The sequence below is a fragment of the Choloepus didactylus genome, chromosome 10 (genome assembly GCF_015220235.1).
Source record: "Choloepus didactylus isolate mChoDid1 chromosome 10, mChoDid1.pri, whole genome shotgun sequence".
Lineage (NCBI taxonomy): Eukaryota > Metazoa > Chordata > Mammalia > Pilosa > Megalonychidae > Choloepus > Choloepus didactylus.
In genome coordinates, this window is record NC_051316.1 from 90047007 (window position 1) to 90066098 (window position 19092).

At 43.3% G+C, this 19092-nt stretch overlaps 1 protein-coding gene across 14 annotated transcripts in view; it reads right to left on the minus strand.

The window, feature by feature from the left end:
* PRRC2B (proline rich coiled-coil 2B) overlaps positions 1–19092 on the minus strand; it is a 97061-nt gene that overhangs the window by 24784 nt on the left and 53185 nt on the right. For 10 of the 14 annotated variants that reach the window (XM_037798616.1, XM_037798617.1, XM_037798615.1 and 7 more), the window contains 8 exons: positions 18387–18702; positions 16388–16593; positions 13406–13601; positions 7226–7442; positions 4456–6531; positions 2806–3011; positions 2025–2170; positions 1205–1346 (listed from right to left, as the gene is read on the minus strand). In XM_037798616.1, the coding sequence (XP_037654544.1) occupies positions 1205–1346; positions 2025–2170; positions 2806–3011; positions 4456–6531; positions 7226–7442; positions 13406–13601; positions 16388–16593; positions 18387–18702 (3505 nt within the window). The remainder of the gene's footprint in view (positions 1–1204; positions 1347–2024; positions 2171–2805; positions 3012–4455; positions 6532–7225; positions 7443–13405; positions 13602–16387; positions 16594–18386; positions 18703–19092) is intronic. The other 4 variants (XM_037798625.1, XM_037798624.1, XM_037798622.1 and 1 more) reach the window with 1 other exon arrangement.

Consider the following 19092-nt stretch of genomic DNA (forward strand, 5'->3'; position numbering starts at 1 on the left):
TGATGCCTTAATTTGGACACTTCATGGACTTAAGACTGTAATTTTGTAACCAAATAAATCCCTTTTATAAAAGCCAATTCATTTCTGGTGTTTTGCGTAACGGCAGCATTAGCAAACAGGAACACACATTTCCACAATTACAACGAAAGAGAAACTAAAGAGATAACGTCAATCACATGCAATACATGACACTGGATGGGATCTAAGAATGGAAGAGAAAAGGCTTAATAAGACATTATTGGGATACAAGAAAAAAATTGGAATATAAATTGGAATATCGACCGTAAGCTTTCTAACAACATTAAATTTCTTGAACTTGAAAACTGCACTTAAAGTGATTATATAAGTGAAGAATATGTACATAAGTGTGCACACAATATAAATGGAAGTGAGTACACAACCTGCTCTCAGATGTTCAGAAAACAGAAGATATAGATAGATGAATGGATGGATGGAGGAGGGGAAGGAGGGAGGGAGAGAGGGTGACGGACGGGTAGGCAAAGATGGCAAAATGTTAAAAAGTGGAATCTGGTATCTGGGAGGTATATCAGAGGTCTCTGTATAGGGTTTATATTATTTCTCCAACTTTTCTGTTCATTTGAAATTATTTCAAAATAAAAAGTAAAAATTTTAAAGCCACAATAAAAATAAACCATCTGACACTGGTGAAAAAAATATCTCACTAAATATAAAATTTTAAAATATATTCAGGGAAACCTGTTTTCCAAAAAGCAAGGTAGTTTGCCTTCCCACGACAGCATCTAGGGAACCTAACAGAACTTTCCTTCAGTATTAGGGAAGGGCACGCAGTACAGTTAAGAAAGTTTCTGAACTCATCAGTCATTTGTTACACTTCAACAAGGCAAGAAAAAAGGATGACTGACATGGGCAAAAAAGTCAATTCAACTTATCAAACGATCCTTAGAACAAGGGGCTATTGGCTATCCTTTTCTGGAACACTGGACATACTAAATGCTCTGTTCTTTTACCCAGTTTTAGGCAGGGAAAATATTAGATCTGTTTAGGGGCCGCAGCAGCAAAGAGTGCTAAGATGGCGTCTAACACTATGACTCACAGAGGAACCCAGGAAACAGGTTATACTCTATGTACATTAAAAGCTCAGAAAGCAAGATGTTCCCCCAGGAGACCCTGGGTCTGAAGCAACCTCAAGCCAAACTGCTGAGCCCAACACCCTAACTCTCACCTTGGCTGCTACTTTCCCAGATCTCGGTGCCCAAACTATTGCCAGGCACAGTCACATCACCTTGCTCCAGGCACAAGTTGTTTTGCTTTTTAGCAAACCGAGGAGGAATACGGGAGGAAAGGCCTCGACCTTTGACAGGCACCTAAGGGGGGAAAAAAATGTGATGTAGTCCCGCCTAGACATTAGGCATCAAGAATTAGATACTCTCCCCAGAAAAGGTATCCTGGGCACCTAACTCCCACGTGAAAATTGATCCAGAGATGCTTGGAAGCTTGAGAAACACTGGTCTCTCAATTCTATTTTCTACTGTCTTCTCCAGACCTCAACCAGTTTGAACTACAATGCCAACCAAACCATTCCCTGGAAAAGCCTGGGAGGCCAAAGGACTGTGATCTGAACCCTAACAGAGACCAAGTGTGCAGTGCCCAACTCTGAGTCCATTTTGATTACAGGTTTCCTGACCCTTGTGACTTCAGGGAGCTGAATCGCATTCCACTCAAATCGAAGAGTGGAAGGAGTTCAGACTTGGGAGGCTGATAGAGGTATGCCAGCTCAGTTACATTTTAGCTGAAACACCCTGGACAAGTCACTCTCTTTGAGACTCAGGTTCTTCTTCTTGAGAACAGGGACAACACTGCCTATCCCCACAACGCTACAGTGACAGTAGGCAGTGGGAGATAGCATGTGCTTAATAATATTCCTTTCTTCCACTCTTCTACCTTACGCTTTATCAGAACTCTCTTATCCTTCTGGCTGCAGTTTTCTCTGACATTAACCCATCCACCTACCCCTATTCCTTCCTCACTTCGCACCCCCTTACCTGCACGGCTTGTTCCTTCTTTCTTCTCTCTTCCTCTAGTAGGCGGCGCTGCTTTTTGGTCAGGACTTCGATGAAGCCTTCACCCACCATAGAGCCCACCTCACTCTCCTCCCCAGGGCTGGACCCGCAATTTTCAATGATGGCATCTGAACCAAGATTTCACAAGAAGGGATAGTGTTTCCATTCATCAGCAGCCAAAAATTACCCAACCCAACAGGCATCTGCACAGGCTCAGCTCAGAAGTCCGGGCAGCACCTGGCTTGACCTTGCCAAGGACCTGCAGTGTACTCACTGGGATCTACAGAAATCTGGCCATGATTACCACACCCTCCTCACCCCTCTCTGATCTAATACATCATTATCACAAACTAGAGAACAGGCCTGGGTAGCACGAAGCTTAAGAAAACAGACTGTGGAGACAGACATACTTACTACCCCAGTTCTGCTACTAACCAGCTGTTAGGCATGAAGAATTATAAATTCACCCCAGGAAAAGTACGTATCTGGGCAAACCATTTGACCTCTCTGAGCCTCAGGCTTTCCCAGGGCAGGGCAGTTACAGGGATTCAATGAGACTGTAAGCAAAGGAAGGTCAGGAATCTCATTTGTTTTGCTCCCTACTATAGCCCCAGAACTTAGCCCAATGCCTGGCCAGAATAGTTCCTCAGAAACTACCAAATTCAGTGAAAGGGCAAACTCATTAATCCAAGGAGCCTGTTGTGGCCCTTGGTTTTGCTTGGGTTCTTCTTCCCAATGATGATGTCAGAGTTACCAGACTCACTTCCATAGTTCAGGTCAAACTGTTTCATGGTCTCTCCCTGATCGCCTGCTCTCTGAGCAGCCAATTTGGACTCCTTCTCTGCCTTCTTATTGGAGACTTCAGGAATATCTGAGTTGGCATGGGCTGCTCGCTCCAGGGTGTAAGGCGAGTGGCCACTCCCACTGTTGCAGCCACCAAGACCCCCAGACAAGGCCTCCTCTGGGGACCTATAAAGGAAAGAAGATCTTGTTAGCTCAAAAATGGCCAAAGGCTGGGGATGGAGAAAAAAGAAAACCACATATGCATATGGCACGAACACAAAGAGCCCTGATCTGGGTTTTCTCAACAGGACAGCAACTTGGAGCTATGTCCATAATTTCTTTTTACCATCTGGTTACATGGTGGAAGCTGCTCACCGGCAGCAGCGCACCAGGTGCAAACACACATGGCTACCCTGACACTGCCTTGGCAGAGTTCTACCTGCTTATGGGAAAAGCTGCCCTTTCCCCAACTCCTTTCTTAGGGCTTAGCACTTCTGTTCTTTCCCACTTCATGACAAATTCAGCAGGACTGTAGAAGGGAAAAAAAGAAGGAGAATTGCTTAGAATAGAGCACAGAACTTTCTGTCCTGTCACGAAACTCCCAAAAAGCAAGGAGCCCAGGCATTGCCCTGTAGTCATCAAGACTATTGGGGCAGAAATCACCAACAAAGCCAAGCTTCAGCATTGAGGGCATGGACAGCTAGGCTACATCAACATTTGAACTTAGCATTCTTTCCTGGTTCCTTTTTTTGGGGGTATACATTAACTACACCCCAAGTTTCTGTGCTTTGCATCCTAAAAAGAGGATGGGAAATAGAAGTAACCTTCTCCAGTATCTTTGAGGGCAGAGACAGCCTCAGCACACTCTTCATTCCCACTGTCTAAGGCCCAGCTGGCAGCAACATCACGTTTCTCTTATTCTAATAGCAGGGCAGCCTACAGGCAATGAGGTTGACACAGAGCACAGACTACCTGCACCAGAGCATCTAATTCCAAAGAAGAGATGTTTATTGAGTCTTCAGGCAGCCCACTCCTCTTTGCTGTTGCCTGGCTCTTACCACACCACGGTGGCAGTCCCAGAAGCGGTGCTGGGTCTCCTCCTGCCAAGAAGCAGAGCTGCCTGGGGAAGAGCCAGCTCAGCATGACCAGAAGGCCAGCAATGGCCCAGCAGACTGCTGCCTGGCAGAAGTTCTAGGGGTTGACGAGCGACCAGTGCTCACCAGGCTCCATTCACAGGCAGTGCCCCCCTTTCTGCAGTGGCCCCCAGTGTGACTCCAAGGACAAACATGGAGGTTGAACTCTTGGGACAGGTGCTAAGAAAGCAGTCACAAGAGGATTACCAGGGTGGGGACCACTGTTTTGGTTTTCTTTGTCAAGTCACAAGAACAATAACAAAACACCATGAGAGAAGCAGACAAGCAATGTGAGAACAAGTAATGGAGATGCTCACACACAATGGCCTTGCTGGCAGATCCTCCCCACCCCCACCCCCCTTCTGGAGCACAAGAGGCAAAGAGTTGGGGGGCACCTGACACATGGTGGGACATGCATGCATGAAGTGCTGCTTAAAAAAATTGGTTTAATAAACAAAACAAAACAAAAAGGACCTGGGAGTTTGTTTTTGTTTTACCTTTTGGCTTTCAAAGGCGTCCCATTCTGTTGGCTCTCATAACGGGGAGAAGTTTCACCACCACCTGGCCTAATGGACTTCTCCCCAAACCCTCCGGGCTCCAGCTTTCGGCTCTGTCTGTCAACCAGGGGTCTCTGACTAGAGAAGCTCCTCTTGGCCAACTCCTTCTTTTCACCCATACTGGCCCCAGATAGGCCACTGTCCACCTGGGAGTCCAGCTCAGCCATGTGGCCTTCTCGCCGCTCCCGCCTCTCACTGAAGTCACTGCTCTCAGAGGCTGTTTCCCACTCCTCATTGGCATGATCAGAGGAGTTCTGGTATGAGAGCTCAGGGGACCGGTGACCAACAGCATTGTTCTTGTCCCCAGAACATAGTTTGGACCTGCCTGGCCACTGACCTGCCACCAGCTGGGGCTCCTCCTCAGGCCCCCAAAGGCCCAATGATTCACGTTCTTGCCTGAGGCGTCTGAAGCGAGGGGGCTTGTCTTGGCGGGGAGGGCGCCTTCTCCGGAAAGGCCGGTTCTCTGCATTTTCAGAATCTGCCACATGTTCGTCTTGGAAGAAGGACCTTTTGTCCTCCAAGCGGCTGTCCTCGAAGCCCCTGCCACCAAATGAATCAGAATGTCTGTAGGAATCTGGGATATAGTCTCTATCTGTAGATCGCCGGGATCCACATGTGTCTGAAGAGCCGTATTCCTGCCAGGAGTTGCCAGGACTTTTGCTCTGCCAGTGCGGTGACTCTTTGGACACAAAGGTTCTCCGCCCATATCCACAATTGCTCAGCCTGGGTGGGAGGGCTCGCCCAAAGGCCCGAGGGCCTCTATTCTTAGCATCCAGACCATTATGGTCATCAGAATACATCTTGTTAGACCGCCAGGAATCTTTAAAGTCACCTTTCTTCAAAGTGCTCTCCTCTCTCTCCAGGAGTGAGCCTTCATTCCCATTTTCGGAGCCTCTTTGCCGACGCCGCTTGGGAAGTTCTTCATACTCTGAGCCCTCGCTGTGGGTTTCGCTGGCAATTCTTCGCCGGGGTTTGGCTCTGGGGAAATCTTCAGGCTGATTAAACTCTCTCATTCCTCGGCCTCGGCTACTTCTTTGGCTGTTATAGATGCCCCGAGCCCCAAGGATCTCCCCACCACAGATGCTGCTTCCATTTCCACCAGTAGGCCGACCACGGAAAGTAAATTCTCTGAAGCTACGTCCCCGGCTCCTGTTCTGCCCTCTGCCCCCAAAGGCCTGTTCCTCATCAATAAAAATCCAGTTATTTCTCTTTGTTGGAGGAATATCGCTGGACTCTCGTGATGTTCTAGGCTCCCAGGTCCTGTCAGGCTTCTCATCCCCTTCAAACTTGTTGGCCTCGTGGCCAAAACTAGCATGGGAGGAGCCCTTGTTCTCCAAGACAGGGGTGGAGTTGGCCAGGGTAGAGTCATTCTCTTCGTCCTCATCCTTTTCTGCCTTGCCAAGTGGCACCTTCTCCTTGGCCAGACGGGCATTCTCCTCTCCTAGCTCCTGCTTAATCTTCTCTAGTTCTTTTTCCTTATCTTCTACCTTGAGGGCTTTTAGAACGGGTTTCTTGATGGGCCCAGACCTCCGGGTCCGGCTCGTCTGCTCCTGATGCTGGTTCCCAGAGCTCTGGATTTCAGCAGTCCACTCAGGCTCTGAGGCTGGCTGTTTGTTGGTGCTCCCTTCCTTCTCCCAAGAGGAGACATTAAAGGAGGGCCCCTCTTGGGATGTCTCCTTTTCCACACCATTGGTTGTGTCAGTGTCCTTTGGCTGGTGGCTAATGTCCCAATTGCTATACTCTGGCTTTTTCTCAGCTGTGACAAAGTCGGGCTCCAATGGGGAACATCTGAGGTTTGGGGAGTGACCTCCAGGAGCACCTGCTTCCTGAACATTTCCTTGGGGTGGAAACAAAAGCTCCTGGCCTATTCTTTGAGAAGAGATACAGCTGTCAAAGTCTGTTTGGGCCTTCTTGTCAAAAGCACTCAAGTATTCCTCCCCTCTCTCCTCAAAGAGATTGCGCTGGGCACTTACACCCCCTGACCTTCCAGGTGAGGCAGAGTAAGAGCTTTCATTCCTGAAAAGGAACCAGAAAAATCAGTCAATGTGATTGGAGCCTGGTTCCTGGTTTCCATGCTGAACATAGAGCTTAGTTTTAAAAAGAAAAAAAAATTTTTTAAAAAGAAAAAACATAAGCACCAACATTTGTTCTATCTTTAACAGGTCTCAGAGCTGCTGGGCCACAGACTGGTCGGTGCCCCCTGGAGTCCGTAACAGTGAAGAATGCAGTGGCTGCTGGGTGGACTCAGCGTGCCACCTTGGAGACAGAGAAGAGCTGGGGAAATCCTCTGGTTCAAAGAACAAGCTGAAGCCTGAGTGTCCATGAAGAAACTGGGGCACTAGAATTGCAAAGCTGCTGGGCCGGCAGGGCTAGCCTTTCTTTACTTTGACAGGAATAAGCCATGACCTACACTCACAACCCCACCTGCCTACCCTCTCACCCCATGCTCAAGGTTCCACTCCATGAAGTTTGCCTTTGACCCCAGGATCTCTCCTTGGCCTTCAGTCCCACCAGCAGATAAGAGCCTCTCTCACAAAGGCAATCTTTATCACACCATTCTTCCCCAAAGGGCACACTGGCAGTCCCTTTTACCACCTTTCCCTTAAGTAATGTCTCACGGGATAGTGACTCTTCCCAGAGCACCCTCACAATTTAGGACCTGCAGATTCTTCCTTCAGTTGCATGTCAATAGTAACAAGTTTTGCCTCACCTGATATGCATGTCCATAGCCAAAGTATCACTCGATTTTGGGTGGGAGAGAGAGTACCCCTTGCTCTGTAATGCCATGTAGCCCTCTGGACTCCACACAGGGGCTGGATCAATGGTGGTCACTTTTCTTTCTTGGAGTGGGGGCACACAGCTCTGATCCTCAGAGCGACAGCCAGTCCCATTGAGGGAATCCTGGGGCATCATGGGTTTCATCAATCCTAAAGAAGGCAAAGAACTAATCTATATCATCTCATTTAAAAATCCCTACCCCAATCTCAAGGTCAACCCAATCTCATGGGTCAACAACCGTCACCCACAACTAGTGCCAAACCTGTTTAGACATAACTAGGTTCTTAATCTTTTCTGACCAGAGACTCGAGTCAGCAACCCTTTCTCCAGAAATTTGCACGCATGTGCACACATACACATGCATGCAATTTGAGGCGTAAAAAGACCTGTGAAGTCCAAATCTAAATTCCCAGACTAAGAACCCCTGTGTTGAATGGTTTATGAAACTGGCAAATGGAAACTGTAAATATCAAACCAGAGAAAGTTTATTAGTGTCAGTCAAAAGGTTAGAGGGGGCCAGTCAATGAAAATTTCTTTGCAATCAGAGAGATACGTAAGGAAGATGAACTACACACCAGAGAGCTTGCATGGAATGAGGAGTTAGTATCCATCTGGTTCAAAATCTGTGCAAGATTTAGAAAAGGATTTTAGATTTACTTTCTTTTATTTCTAACCCTAAGCTTGACAGCAACCCTTCACACTTTTTTATGGGAGAGAGGGAATGCGGGTAAGGGGAGAATGTTGCAAAAATGACAATAAATTGTTAACTGGCTTGACTGAATTAGGAAAAAGATGACATCTCAGTACCACCAGAAACAACTAGCTGAGGAATTGGGACATACCACACCTCCCTTCTCTGGCCTCTCTGTCCATGTCTATCACATGAGGGGGTTCGGTTGGCACAGATAGTATTAAAGGTCTCTATGGGCCTCAATCTATGTGAGGAGAAAGGATCAGTTTTCAAACACAGTCTCTACAAAGTTTATAAGTAGCCCCAAATTTTGTTGTGTCATCTTTTAAGCTGAGATAATGGTTATGGATTAGTCTCATGGATTAAGTCTTGTTTTAGCAGCAGAATGTTCTATTTGAATGCTATTGATACATAACCCCAATCCAAAGGTAGTCTGATTGTGAGAACCTTCTCTGGAACCCTAAAATTAAGTACCATTTATGAAATGTTTATGAGACGGGCTATAAACTCTGCTAACCACTGTATGTGGACTTGTACTGGGCAACATGCAAGGCCTTGAAACCTGAAAAGCTCTCCTGTCACAAATACTTTCTGCTATGAAAATGCTGGACCAAAGAGAGCAAACATTTTATTTGCAAAGCTGTGTTCCCAAGAAAATGGGAGGTCTGCAGGAGCTGAAAAACCACAGCCATATAGGCATAAGAGCTGAGGCTTCCTTGGCAGGGAATGAGGGACATGAGGAGAATTTGCCAGTATTAGTAACTAACAGGCTTGGGCTTTAACACCCTCACAGACACAGGGGATGAGGTCTTTCTGCATAAGGTAGAGAGTTACAACTGAGAAAGCACTTAAAACAAAGACCTGCAAAGGGTCACCCCCTCAATTGAAAGGTGGGTTAGAAAAATAGCTGTCTTTAGTACAGGGCAATGACTAGGAAGTTTATTTGTCTTGCTGTCCTCAGGAATTAATAATTACAAGAGTGTTTTCATGTGGCTCTGCAGGAGTTGTTCACATTGATACCTTCAAGCTAGTCCATAAACCTCCCAAGTTAACATAAAAAATGGTTCTGGGCTAGTAATACCCAACCAGTGGTTTTATGTTTGTTTTATATTTATATTAAGCAAACATAAAACCACTCTGGAGGGATATATCTTCAACCCGGCCATACTGGATCCTCACGGATAAAGCTCTGTAGAAAATAAATTCACAACCAAAAATTACCAGAACATCTGTGGAAAATTATCCAACGTTTCCACTGTGAGTCCACAGGACTAGAAAACCAATAGGATTAGATCCCAAGAGCTTCAGAAAGCAGAACAATCTGTTAAAGACTAGAAAATTAAGTTTAAAATTATTAAAAGCATAATAGAAGGAATCAAAAACTTAAGACAGCACAGTGACAACCTCTCTTTAATATGTTGTCTATTTAAGAGACATGGAAAACAGAATAAGTTACAAAATAAATGTAGTGAAAGTCCCCAAAAGAAAGAATAAAAAGAATAAGGAGGAAGCACTATCTGAAGTGATGATTAGGAGAGAATTTCCTTGAACTGATGAATTATATAAATTCATGCATTTAAACACAAGTTCTAAGCAGAATAAAATACAGAAAGCTATAGATAACACCGACACAATATATTCAAACGTCCTGCAGAACACCAAAGACCAAGAGATCCGAAAATCAACCAGCAAGTAAACAGAGTAGATTACCCAAAAATAAATACTTTTTCAGACAAAGATAATCTACCACCAAAAAGCTTTCCTGAAGAACAGTTAAAGAATGTACTTCCTGAAGAAGTAAATTGAACCCAGGTGGGGGGAAGAAGATCCAAGACTTTTGGAAAAAGCAGCAAAGAAACTGGTAAACATACAAGCAAATCTGAACAAGTTCAGACCGGGCAAAATAAATAATAATGATTAATTTGGAAGGAATAAAAAGAAAGAACTAAAATTCCAGGCAAAAATAACACTTAAGACTGGAGGAGATAATCAGAGTTCAAATAAGAAGGTAAAGATATTAACTTTAGCCTTTATTAAGTCAAGGCATATGTTAGTACTTTAATGTAACCACCAAAATAATAGAAATAGAATGTAGAAGCTAAACAAGAAGAGGAATAGGGAAAACCTGATCCAAGAAAAGGCAGGGAAGGAAAAGGAAGGCATAGAAAAAGAGAAAGCATAAACAGAAAGCATAAAATAAGACCTAAACAGACCAATTTTGGCAACTAGAAGTCACAGATTTTGAGAGTGGATAAAACCAAATTTTTAGCTAGAAAACACACTCCTCAAAAACAAGGGCTCAGAGAGGCTGAAAATAAAAGCTTGGAAAAAAGATACCAGACAAATACTAGCCAGATGAATACTGGAATAATTATACTCATCAAAGTAGGCATTAAAGGCAGAAAGCATTATTTAATAAAAGTGTGATTATTACATAATGATAAAAGGAACAATTCTCAAGTAAGATGTACTAATTCCAAACCTGTATGAATACAAAAATTTACAGTCTTCCCGGGCAAAGGAAACAATGAAAGCATCAGAAACCATCAATGAGGAGAACCAGACCTGGGACAAATCAGAAAAGACTTTTTTTTAAATGTTCCTAAATATGTTCAAAAAGCTAAAAGAAATAATGGAAATAATGGAAAAGAACTACAGGAAATCAGGAAACAATAAGTAAATACAAAGCAAATATCAACAGAGAGACACAGTAACAGAAATTTAAAATTCCCTAAGGGTTTCAAAAGCAATTGGAGCTGGCAGAAGAATCAGAGAACCTGAAGATAAGACAAATGAAATCAATCTGAGAAGCAGAAAGAAGAGAGAATGAAAAAAAAACTAAACAGAACCTGAGGAATATGTGCATTTGGGAGTCCTAGAAGGAGAAAAGAGAGAGAAAGGAGCAGAGAAAATTTTCAAAGAAATAGTGGCTGAAAACCTCCCAAATTTAATGAAAGACAAGAATATACACATAGAAAATGCTCTACAAACTCCAAACAGGATAAACTGAGACAACCCATGCCAATGCATATTTTAATCAAACCATCAACTGCCAAAGATAGAGAACTCTGAAAGCTGCAAGAGAGTAGCAACATGTCACATACAAGGGAGCCTCAATAAGATTAAGTGCCGATTTCTTATCAGAAACCATGGAAGCAAGAAGATAGTGGGAAGAAAGTGAAAAAATATATATCAATCAAGAATTCAACATCCAGCAAAACTATCTTCTAAAAATGAGGGTGGGATTAAGACATTCCCAGATAAACAAAAGCTAAGGAGTTCATCACTAGATCACCCCTACACGAGAAGCTAAACACAGTTCTACAAGTTGAAAGGAAAGGACAATAGAGAATAGATTGAAGCAGCATAAGAAATAAAGGTCTCTGGTAAGGGTAAAGAAATGGATAATTCAGATGCCAGTACTATTGTATTTTTGGTTTCTAACTCCACTTTTTACTTCCTACAGAATCTAAAAAGCAAATGTATAAAATGTAATAAGAAATCAGTGGTTTTGGACTCATAATGCATAAACATAATTTGTGATAAGAACTACATAAAGGTGGGGGGAGATGGAGGGGTATAGGAATATAGTCTGTGTATACTATTGAAGTTAAGTTGGTATCAAAGCAAATGAGATTGTTACAGATTTAGAATATTAAATTTAAGCCTCATGGTAACTACAAAGAAAGTATCAGAGAATATGCAAGCTCACGGAGACAGAAATTAAGAGTACAGGTTGCCAGGGATGGGGGTCGGGGGAATAGGGAGTTAAATGTATAATGGGTTTAGGGTTTCTGTTTGGGGTGATGGGAAAGTTTTAGTAATGGAAGGTGATACAGGTACTGCAATATTGTGAATGTGATTAATCCCACTGAATGGTAGGCTTGGGTTGGGAAAGTTTATATCACAATTTAAAAAAAAAAGAAGCAACTAAAAAGACAATGACAATCAAATGCAATACATGATCTTGGATGGGATCTAGCAAGGGAAGGAAAAAGGCTCAAAGGGACATTACTGAGACATGAAAAAACTGGAATATAAACTATAAACTTTAAATCAATGTTAAAGTTCTTGAACTTGACAAGTGCATTTAAGGTGGTTATGTAAGTGAATGTTCTTGTTCTTAGGAAATGTACATAGTAGTATGAAGTGTTCAGGGAGCATGGTGTATACAATCTACTCTCTCAAGTGTTCAGAATGTGGGCTGATGGATAGACAGATGAACACAGAGAGAAAATGACAAAACAAATGCAACAAAAACGTTAAAACTGTTGGATGTGGTTATCTGGGAGGTAGAGGTATGTTGGTGGTACCTCTGTGGGGTTTGTATTATTTTCATAACTGTCTTGTAAATTTGAAAGTACTTCAAAAATAAAAGTTAAAAAAAATCGACAGCTTTGAAGGAAAATTTGACAAATCCACAATCATAGTGGCAGATTTTAATATACCTCCTCTAAGTATCTGATTCAAGGGGTAAAAAATTGTAATGACACAGATATTTACATGACGCAATTAGCAAGCTGAATTTAAAGAACTCTGTTTGGACTCCATTTGGACTCAGATTGAATCGAACTCCAATCACCACCTGGAGAATAATACTCTTTTAAAGTAAACATTGAATGTGCTTCAAAAAATGACCACATAAGGTGATGGATGCACAGCTGTATGAGGGTACCCAGGGGCAAGTGACTGTACACTTTGGATCTTTGGATAATTGTACGGTATCTGAACAATCTCAATAAAAATGAAAAAAAAAAAAAAAAAAGAAAGACCACATAATAGCCCACAAAGATGAAAGAACCACAACAAATTTCAAACAATTAGGGGTCAACAAACTACAGACCTCAACCTAAATCCGGCCTGCCATCTGATTTTGTAAATACTAGAACACAGCACACACATCTTTTACATATTGTCTATACCTGTTTATTCTACAAAGAGGCAAGTCATTGCTCAAAGCCTAAAATATTACTACCTAGCTGTTTCAGAAGTTTGTTGGTCTCTGGTCTAGATCATACAGCTCTAGACCACAAAGCAGCTACATTAGAAATTACTACCATAAAGATAACTTTAAAACTCCGTATTTGGAAATTTTAAAACATACCAACATTTAGAAGTGAACAGTAATGAAAATGTGGGATTCATAAAATGTAGGATCCAGGTCAGGTGATACTTACAAAACGACATAGCAGAGATCTAAAAATTAAAGTGATTTATAATGCATGATCTTAACGATTCTTCCCAACAAGATACTATTATTGTTTCGTCATTTTGCCAATAAGGAAGCTCTCAGGCTGGTTGTGTGACTTGCCAAAGAAGCCAGAACTGGAATCTCGGTCCATCTGTCAAACTCGCGACACTCTTAACCTCTGCACTATACAGGACTCTATAGGTAGATCACATTAGACCACTGTGCATTACCTGAAGGATGTAGAGCTGAGGGGTAGAAATCAACTGGAGTTCGAGTTGGTGTGATTCGTGGGTCCATATAGGAAGGCATCATCATCCATCTGGGATCAAAGCCCAGCATGTGGGGATGGTGCGGGTAAAAGGTGCGCTGTGGATGGGAAGGCGGAGGGTACACTGGCTGCCAGTGCTGCATCTTATACAGCTGCTCCTGACCAGGGAAGAGAGGACCTGGTTAGACACATGCTGCTTGGTGCAGAGACACCCCTCTTACACACACACACACACACACACACACACACACACACACACTCTTCAAGCTTTCAGACAGGTGGCATAGGAAGCCTGAGGGAGGGTACAGGCAGCTACTCAAAAGGGAGACTTCAGTGTATTACGGCTTTTAAAGCTGGGGTCCTCTCCAAGACTGAAGGAGAGTTATGCTGTTGTCAAAACAGGGGTCAACATACACCTCTACTACACAAGGTAGACCAGGTTTTCATTTAGAGTGAACTGGAACTGAGCAATTAACCAGCACACTCAGCAGAGAATCTCTAGACACTGGACACTTCTCTCGATTTCTATACCACCACCTGAAGATGATCATCATCCTTTACCTAAACAATTATAAAAGCCTTCTCCCTCCTGTTCATCTTCAATCTACTTTCCACAGTTAACTAGGTTATCTTTTTAACACACACACACACACACACACACACCTGATTAAGTTGGTCCTGTGCTTAAGAGCCTTCAGTGGTTCCCCAATGCTCTCCACATAGAAGTTCAAATCCTGCAAGTCTGCAAGTGACCCCCAGGGTTCTATGGGATCTTGCCCCTAAGTCTTTACCTTCAACTGACCTGATTCTGCCCATCATTCTGCTCCATATGGGCTGTACGCCTGCCTCTCTGCCCACTTCAGGCCTTGGTACATACTAGTCTCTTACGTCTGGCAAGCTCCCCTTCCATTCATCCCCAAACCTGGCTCATTCCTACTCTTTCTTTCAAGTTTCAGCTTTAAAAAACACATCCTTTGAGAATCCTGTCATAACATCTTAGATAGGTCAGGACTCCTGTCCTCTGGTCTTACAGCTGATACTTGTCCTTTGTAGCTCTAACAACAGTGTGTTTTTTGCTGCCGTTTTCCCTTATTAAATCATGAGAAAACTCTGCATGCCTAGTTCACTGTGGTATCCTTGTCCTCCAGCACTATACTTGGCACATGAACAGTATAAAACTACTTTTGGCATGAATGAATGAACATAAAAATGAAACAAAAGAATACTCAAAATCAGGAGCCTTCACTCATAGAACGTTCATTTCAGATCCTGCTCCACCCCATGAGTGACCTCTGAGTACAACCTCATAGGTGAATCCTGAGTCAGTATTCCAGTAGGACTCAAGTACTGAATCAGACCAAGAGTATAACCTATTCACGTGCCTTCAGCACACACCCTTAGAATCTGCAAAGAGAAGAAGGCAGCATAAGTAGCCTGGCAGGCTGCAAACCCAGTGCTGGGCAGGAATCCCTGTGTAGATGGTTCCTGCTGGGATTCATAGAACCTTCTAGGAGCACTCAACAAACATAGCTCATCAATCAAGAAACTTGAGTTATTAACTCTCCCAGCCCACAGAGGAGGTGGGGGAGGGGAGATGCCCACAGGCTGCTGGCCTCTACCCCACAGCTCTTCTGGGCTACACCCCAGCATCCCCAGGGAATCTGACCAGCCTGGTCACCAGACTCTTTCAGGCTGCCCTAGTGCTGTCAGATTTCTTTCTATTCTTAAGGAAGGATTTACCCATCACTGCCCTCCTTCAAGTCAGAAGGGTTACCTAGAGCAATAGTTACTACTGTGTATAGCTCAAGTTACTCCAGAGATCTCCCCAATTCGTAATTCTACACCAAGTCCACAAGTAATTGCACAGCACTCACTTATACTACAACATTATAAAAGCACAATTAAAGTTATTCTTTTAGTTTAGAACACAGGACCTGCTATGAACCCCTGGAATGCTTCCTAGCAGCCTAAAGAAAAAGATCTGGGGTGAAAATTCTCAAGAGAACTAAAAGGGATGTTAGTAAAAGGCCCCAGGATGTACAAATCTGAAACATTTTAAGTTATTAATAATTATTACACACCTAGCTGCCAACATGCACCACATATCATCTCATATCCCAACAAAATACATTGTGAATTGTTCCTTCATCTGTTACTTCTCTAAGGCACATAACTGCCAATGAATCCTTCCAACCTGGCTAGACTACCAGGACTATAAGAGATTGGTATGATCACAACCATTGTCCACATACATAAAAGGTAGGTCAGGGTAAAAGGAAGGTCCCTATTAAGGCTTATAAAATGCCAACAATGATGAAAATTATAATAATACTAATGAACCAGTTTATAGGCATCACCTCAAAAACCCTCACAGCCATCGGTATTCATTCTATCCAGTTTACACACAAAGAAACAGGTTCGAGGTGCATAACTGATGAGTGTGTCCAAGGTCAAACAACTAGTTAAGCAGCACCACATGGACCAGAACCCACAACTATCCAACTAAAAACCTACAAACCTCCATCCTTAACCCTATGCTAACATGTCTGTCTCTGACAGCTCTCAAAATAGCTCACAGGCCTCCCTTACTCCTTTGGAAGGTCACAGGTTGGAGGCCACTATTGGCCTCAGGAGTGTTCAAAGTGTAATGCTCTGAACTAAAAAGAAATTCTTTGAGCTATACTAAATTGAGTTTAATGCATATAGCACTATTTTCCTAAACATCAGTATTAAAAAATAAAAGATCAATAAGAGTTTTATTCATTCACAGGGCCCTCTATCATTTAGAGAAATAAATAATGGCCAGGGGATGATCTACCAAGGTCACGATCTACCAACATCCCTGTTGGTGTCTGGTTTGGGGCCAGGGACGTAGGTGGGGGAGGTAACATCAGTTCAGTAGTCACGCCAGTCTACAACAACTTTCTCTGTCTTCTCTGTTTACCTGTTGTTGTTGTTGTTGCTGCTGCTGCTGCTGACGCTGAAATCTGGGAGGAAGTGATTTCTGATACTTGCTGAACTCCTGTGCAGGAGACCCAGCTTCCCTGGCTTCTTCCTCACTGCTGCTGCTCTGAGCCACAGCTGGAGGAGCTACTGGTCCTTCTTCTGAAAATGTAGTGGGGGCTTCCTGGGCAGGGAACTCTGGGGAGCCTAGAGAACAAATAACCAGAGAAATTGCTGTGGTGAGCTCACAAATGCTCTGCCAGCCAAATGTTAAGAGCAAACGCTTTTTCTTTGTTGGCACTAACATTTCCCCCTTAGACTACAGGCACACATTACTTTATTGCACTTCGTTTTATTGCGCTTCTCAATTTTTTTTATTTTTTATTTTTTAACAAATTGAAGGTTTGTGGCAACCCTGGTCAAGGAAGTCTATTGGTGCCATTTTTCAAATGGCATGTGCTCACTTCGTGTCTCTGTACCATGTTTTAATTAAGGTATATACGTTGTTTTTTTTAGACATAATGCTAGTGCACACTTAACAGACTACAGTACAGTATAAACACGACTTTTATATACACTGGGAAACCAAAAACTTGGTGACTCACTTTATTGCGGTGGGCTGAAACTGAGCCTGCAATTCCTCTAAGGTAAGCTTCACCCCATCATCATTTTAGAGACGAGAAGACAGTTTAGGTGAATCGTCTAAGGCCACAAAGTCCCAGGCAGAGCTGGGATACGATCCCAGGTAGATGAGGTTTTATAACAAAGGGCCCCAGTAAATCAGAGAATAGCCAGGAACTCAATCATACCCACATAACTAGCATCCCAACAGTGTGAAATCAACATCCAAAGGCTTTGTGACCTGGGCAAATTATCTGTCCCAAATAAGGATACTCATCGTGCCTAGCCCACAGACTTTTGGTGAGAATCAGATGAGATAACCCATAATTTAAAAGAGTACCTGACAGGTAGTAAATACTCAACACAATTTCCCATCATATCCTCTCTGAAATTCCCTTTCATCTTGCTGCCAGCCCAGCTTTGCATCCTGGAGGATTACAGATAGGAGGGAAGGTGGCAGGGAGCAAGTTACACTCAGCTCCAATGCACACCCAATATCTAAACCCACTCTGGATCACAAGACCAACACACTGAGCCCATTCCAAGGACTAATGCCAGCTAACCACACTCACACCAAAACAATTCCACTTCCTGGTCTCTCTATCACACCCTCTAAATGAATATTATAAAACTGCACAGAATTCACTCAAATTTTAGTGAAATGAGGTTGGAAGTTGTAAATTTCTGACTTCCTTGTCCAGAATGGTACTGATGACTGTTAAATCACCAATAAGATTCCCACCTAAGATTTCAGGGACTGAAACTAATATCATGCCCTAATCTCTTAACGTGACCTGATTTAAGAAAATCAAAAACTATATAGCTGATTGTGTTAAAACTGCCACTAGAGACACACTCCATCATACAGCACTATTCAATGTCCCTTACATTTAAGATTCATATGATCCATTCCTTTTAGAATGCCACGAAAAATTATTCAAACAAGCAGGTGGGCTTTTAAAATTTTCATTTATGAAGAGCTGGTACTTTACTCGAGTCCTCCAGTAGTTGGATCTTTGGTTGGGAAAAGGTATTAATGGTAATAGTGATAGCAATGATGACAATAAAAGCATTTGCAGGCTTTCTATATGGCAGAAACTGTACATTATTCCACATGACCCCGCTGCATGCAAGGAGATACATACTGTCTTCATCCCTTCGCCTAGATGAGGAACCAGGCTCTAGAGAGATGAGGAGCTTAACTAGCTAGTTTAAAGACTCTGAACCCCGGCATCTGACTCCACAGCACAAACTACTTATGCCTCCCCATAGAATCAAGTTGAAAGCATCATTCTGCTGAGCAGTAGGTGAGAGGCAAACAAGTCAATGAAAATGAAACCCAGGGATTCCAGTTTGTGGGATGAGGGCCCATCTCTTACCTTTGCAGACAGCAGGGCCGTTCTCCTGCAGGGGAGCCTTCTCAGTGCCTGGAGAGCAGGGAGCTTCCTTTTCCACCTGTTTATGGGCCTCGCTTGCCTTCTGGGCCTGCTTACACTTTTGATCCAGCTGTTTGAGTTTGGCAGCACAGGCAGCCAACCTCTCTTCCCGGGCTCGGCGCTCCTCTTCCTCTCGGCGCTTTCGGGCTCGTTCCACAGCCTCAGACATCTCAGACTGTATGAATTTCTGCCGCGGAGGTGGCTTGTCCTCTTTGTCTTCTATCGACTGTTGCCGGAACATGCTGCCCATTGAGGACTTCTGCAGAGAGAAGAAATTCCCAGATGAAAAAGCAGGTCACAACCCCAGGAAATAGGGACCACTCCCATTTTGGAACTGGTTTTCCTTCCCAAGATCCTCAAGCACCTCTGAGAGGCCACACAAATACTCCAATAGATGGACCGGAGTTTTAATCCTGTTCTGCCCTTTACAATTCTTGGAACAAGGTTTCAGCAAGTGCCAACTTCCTATACCTTATTTCACGGAAGCTCTTGGGATTGTGAAGGTGCAATAAAATGTTTGCAAAGTACTCAACAGTGTGATTGACACATAAGAAACACTCAATAAAGAGATGCTGTCACCACTGGCAATGGGAATACAAGATTTAGGGCCTCTGTGGCTAATGAACAGGAGCAGGAAACCACACATTCA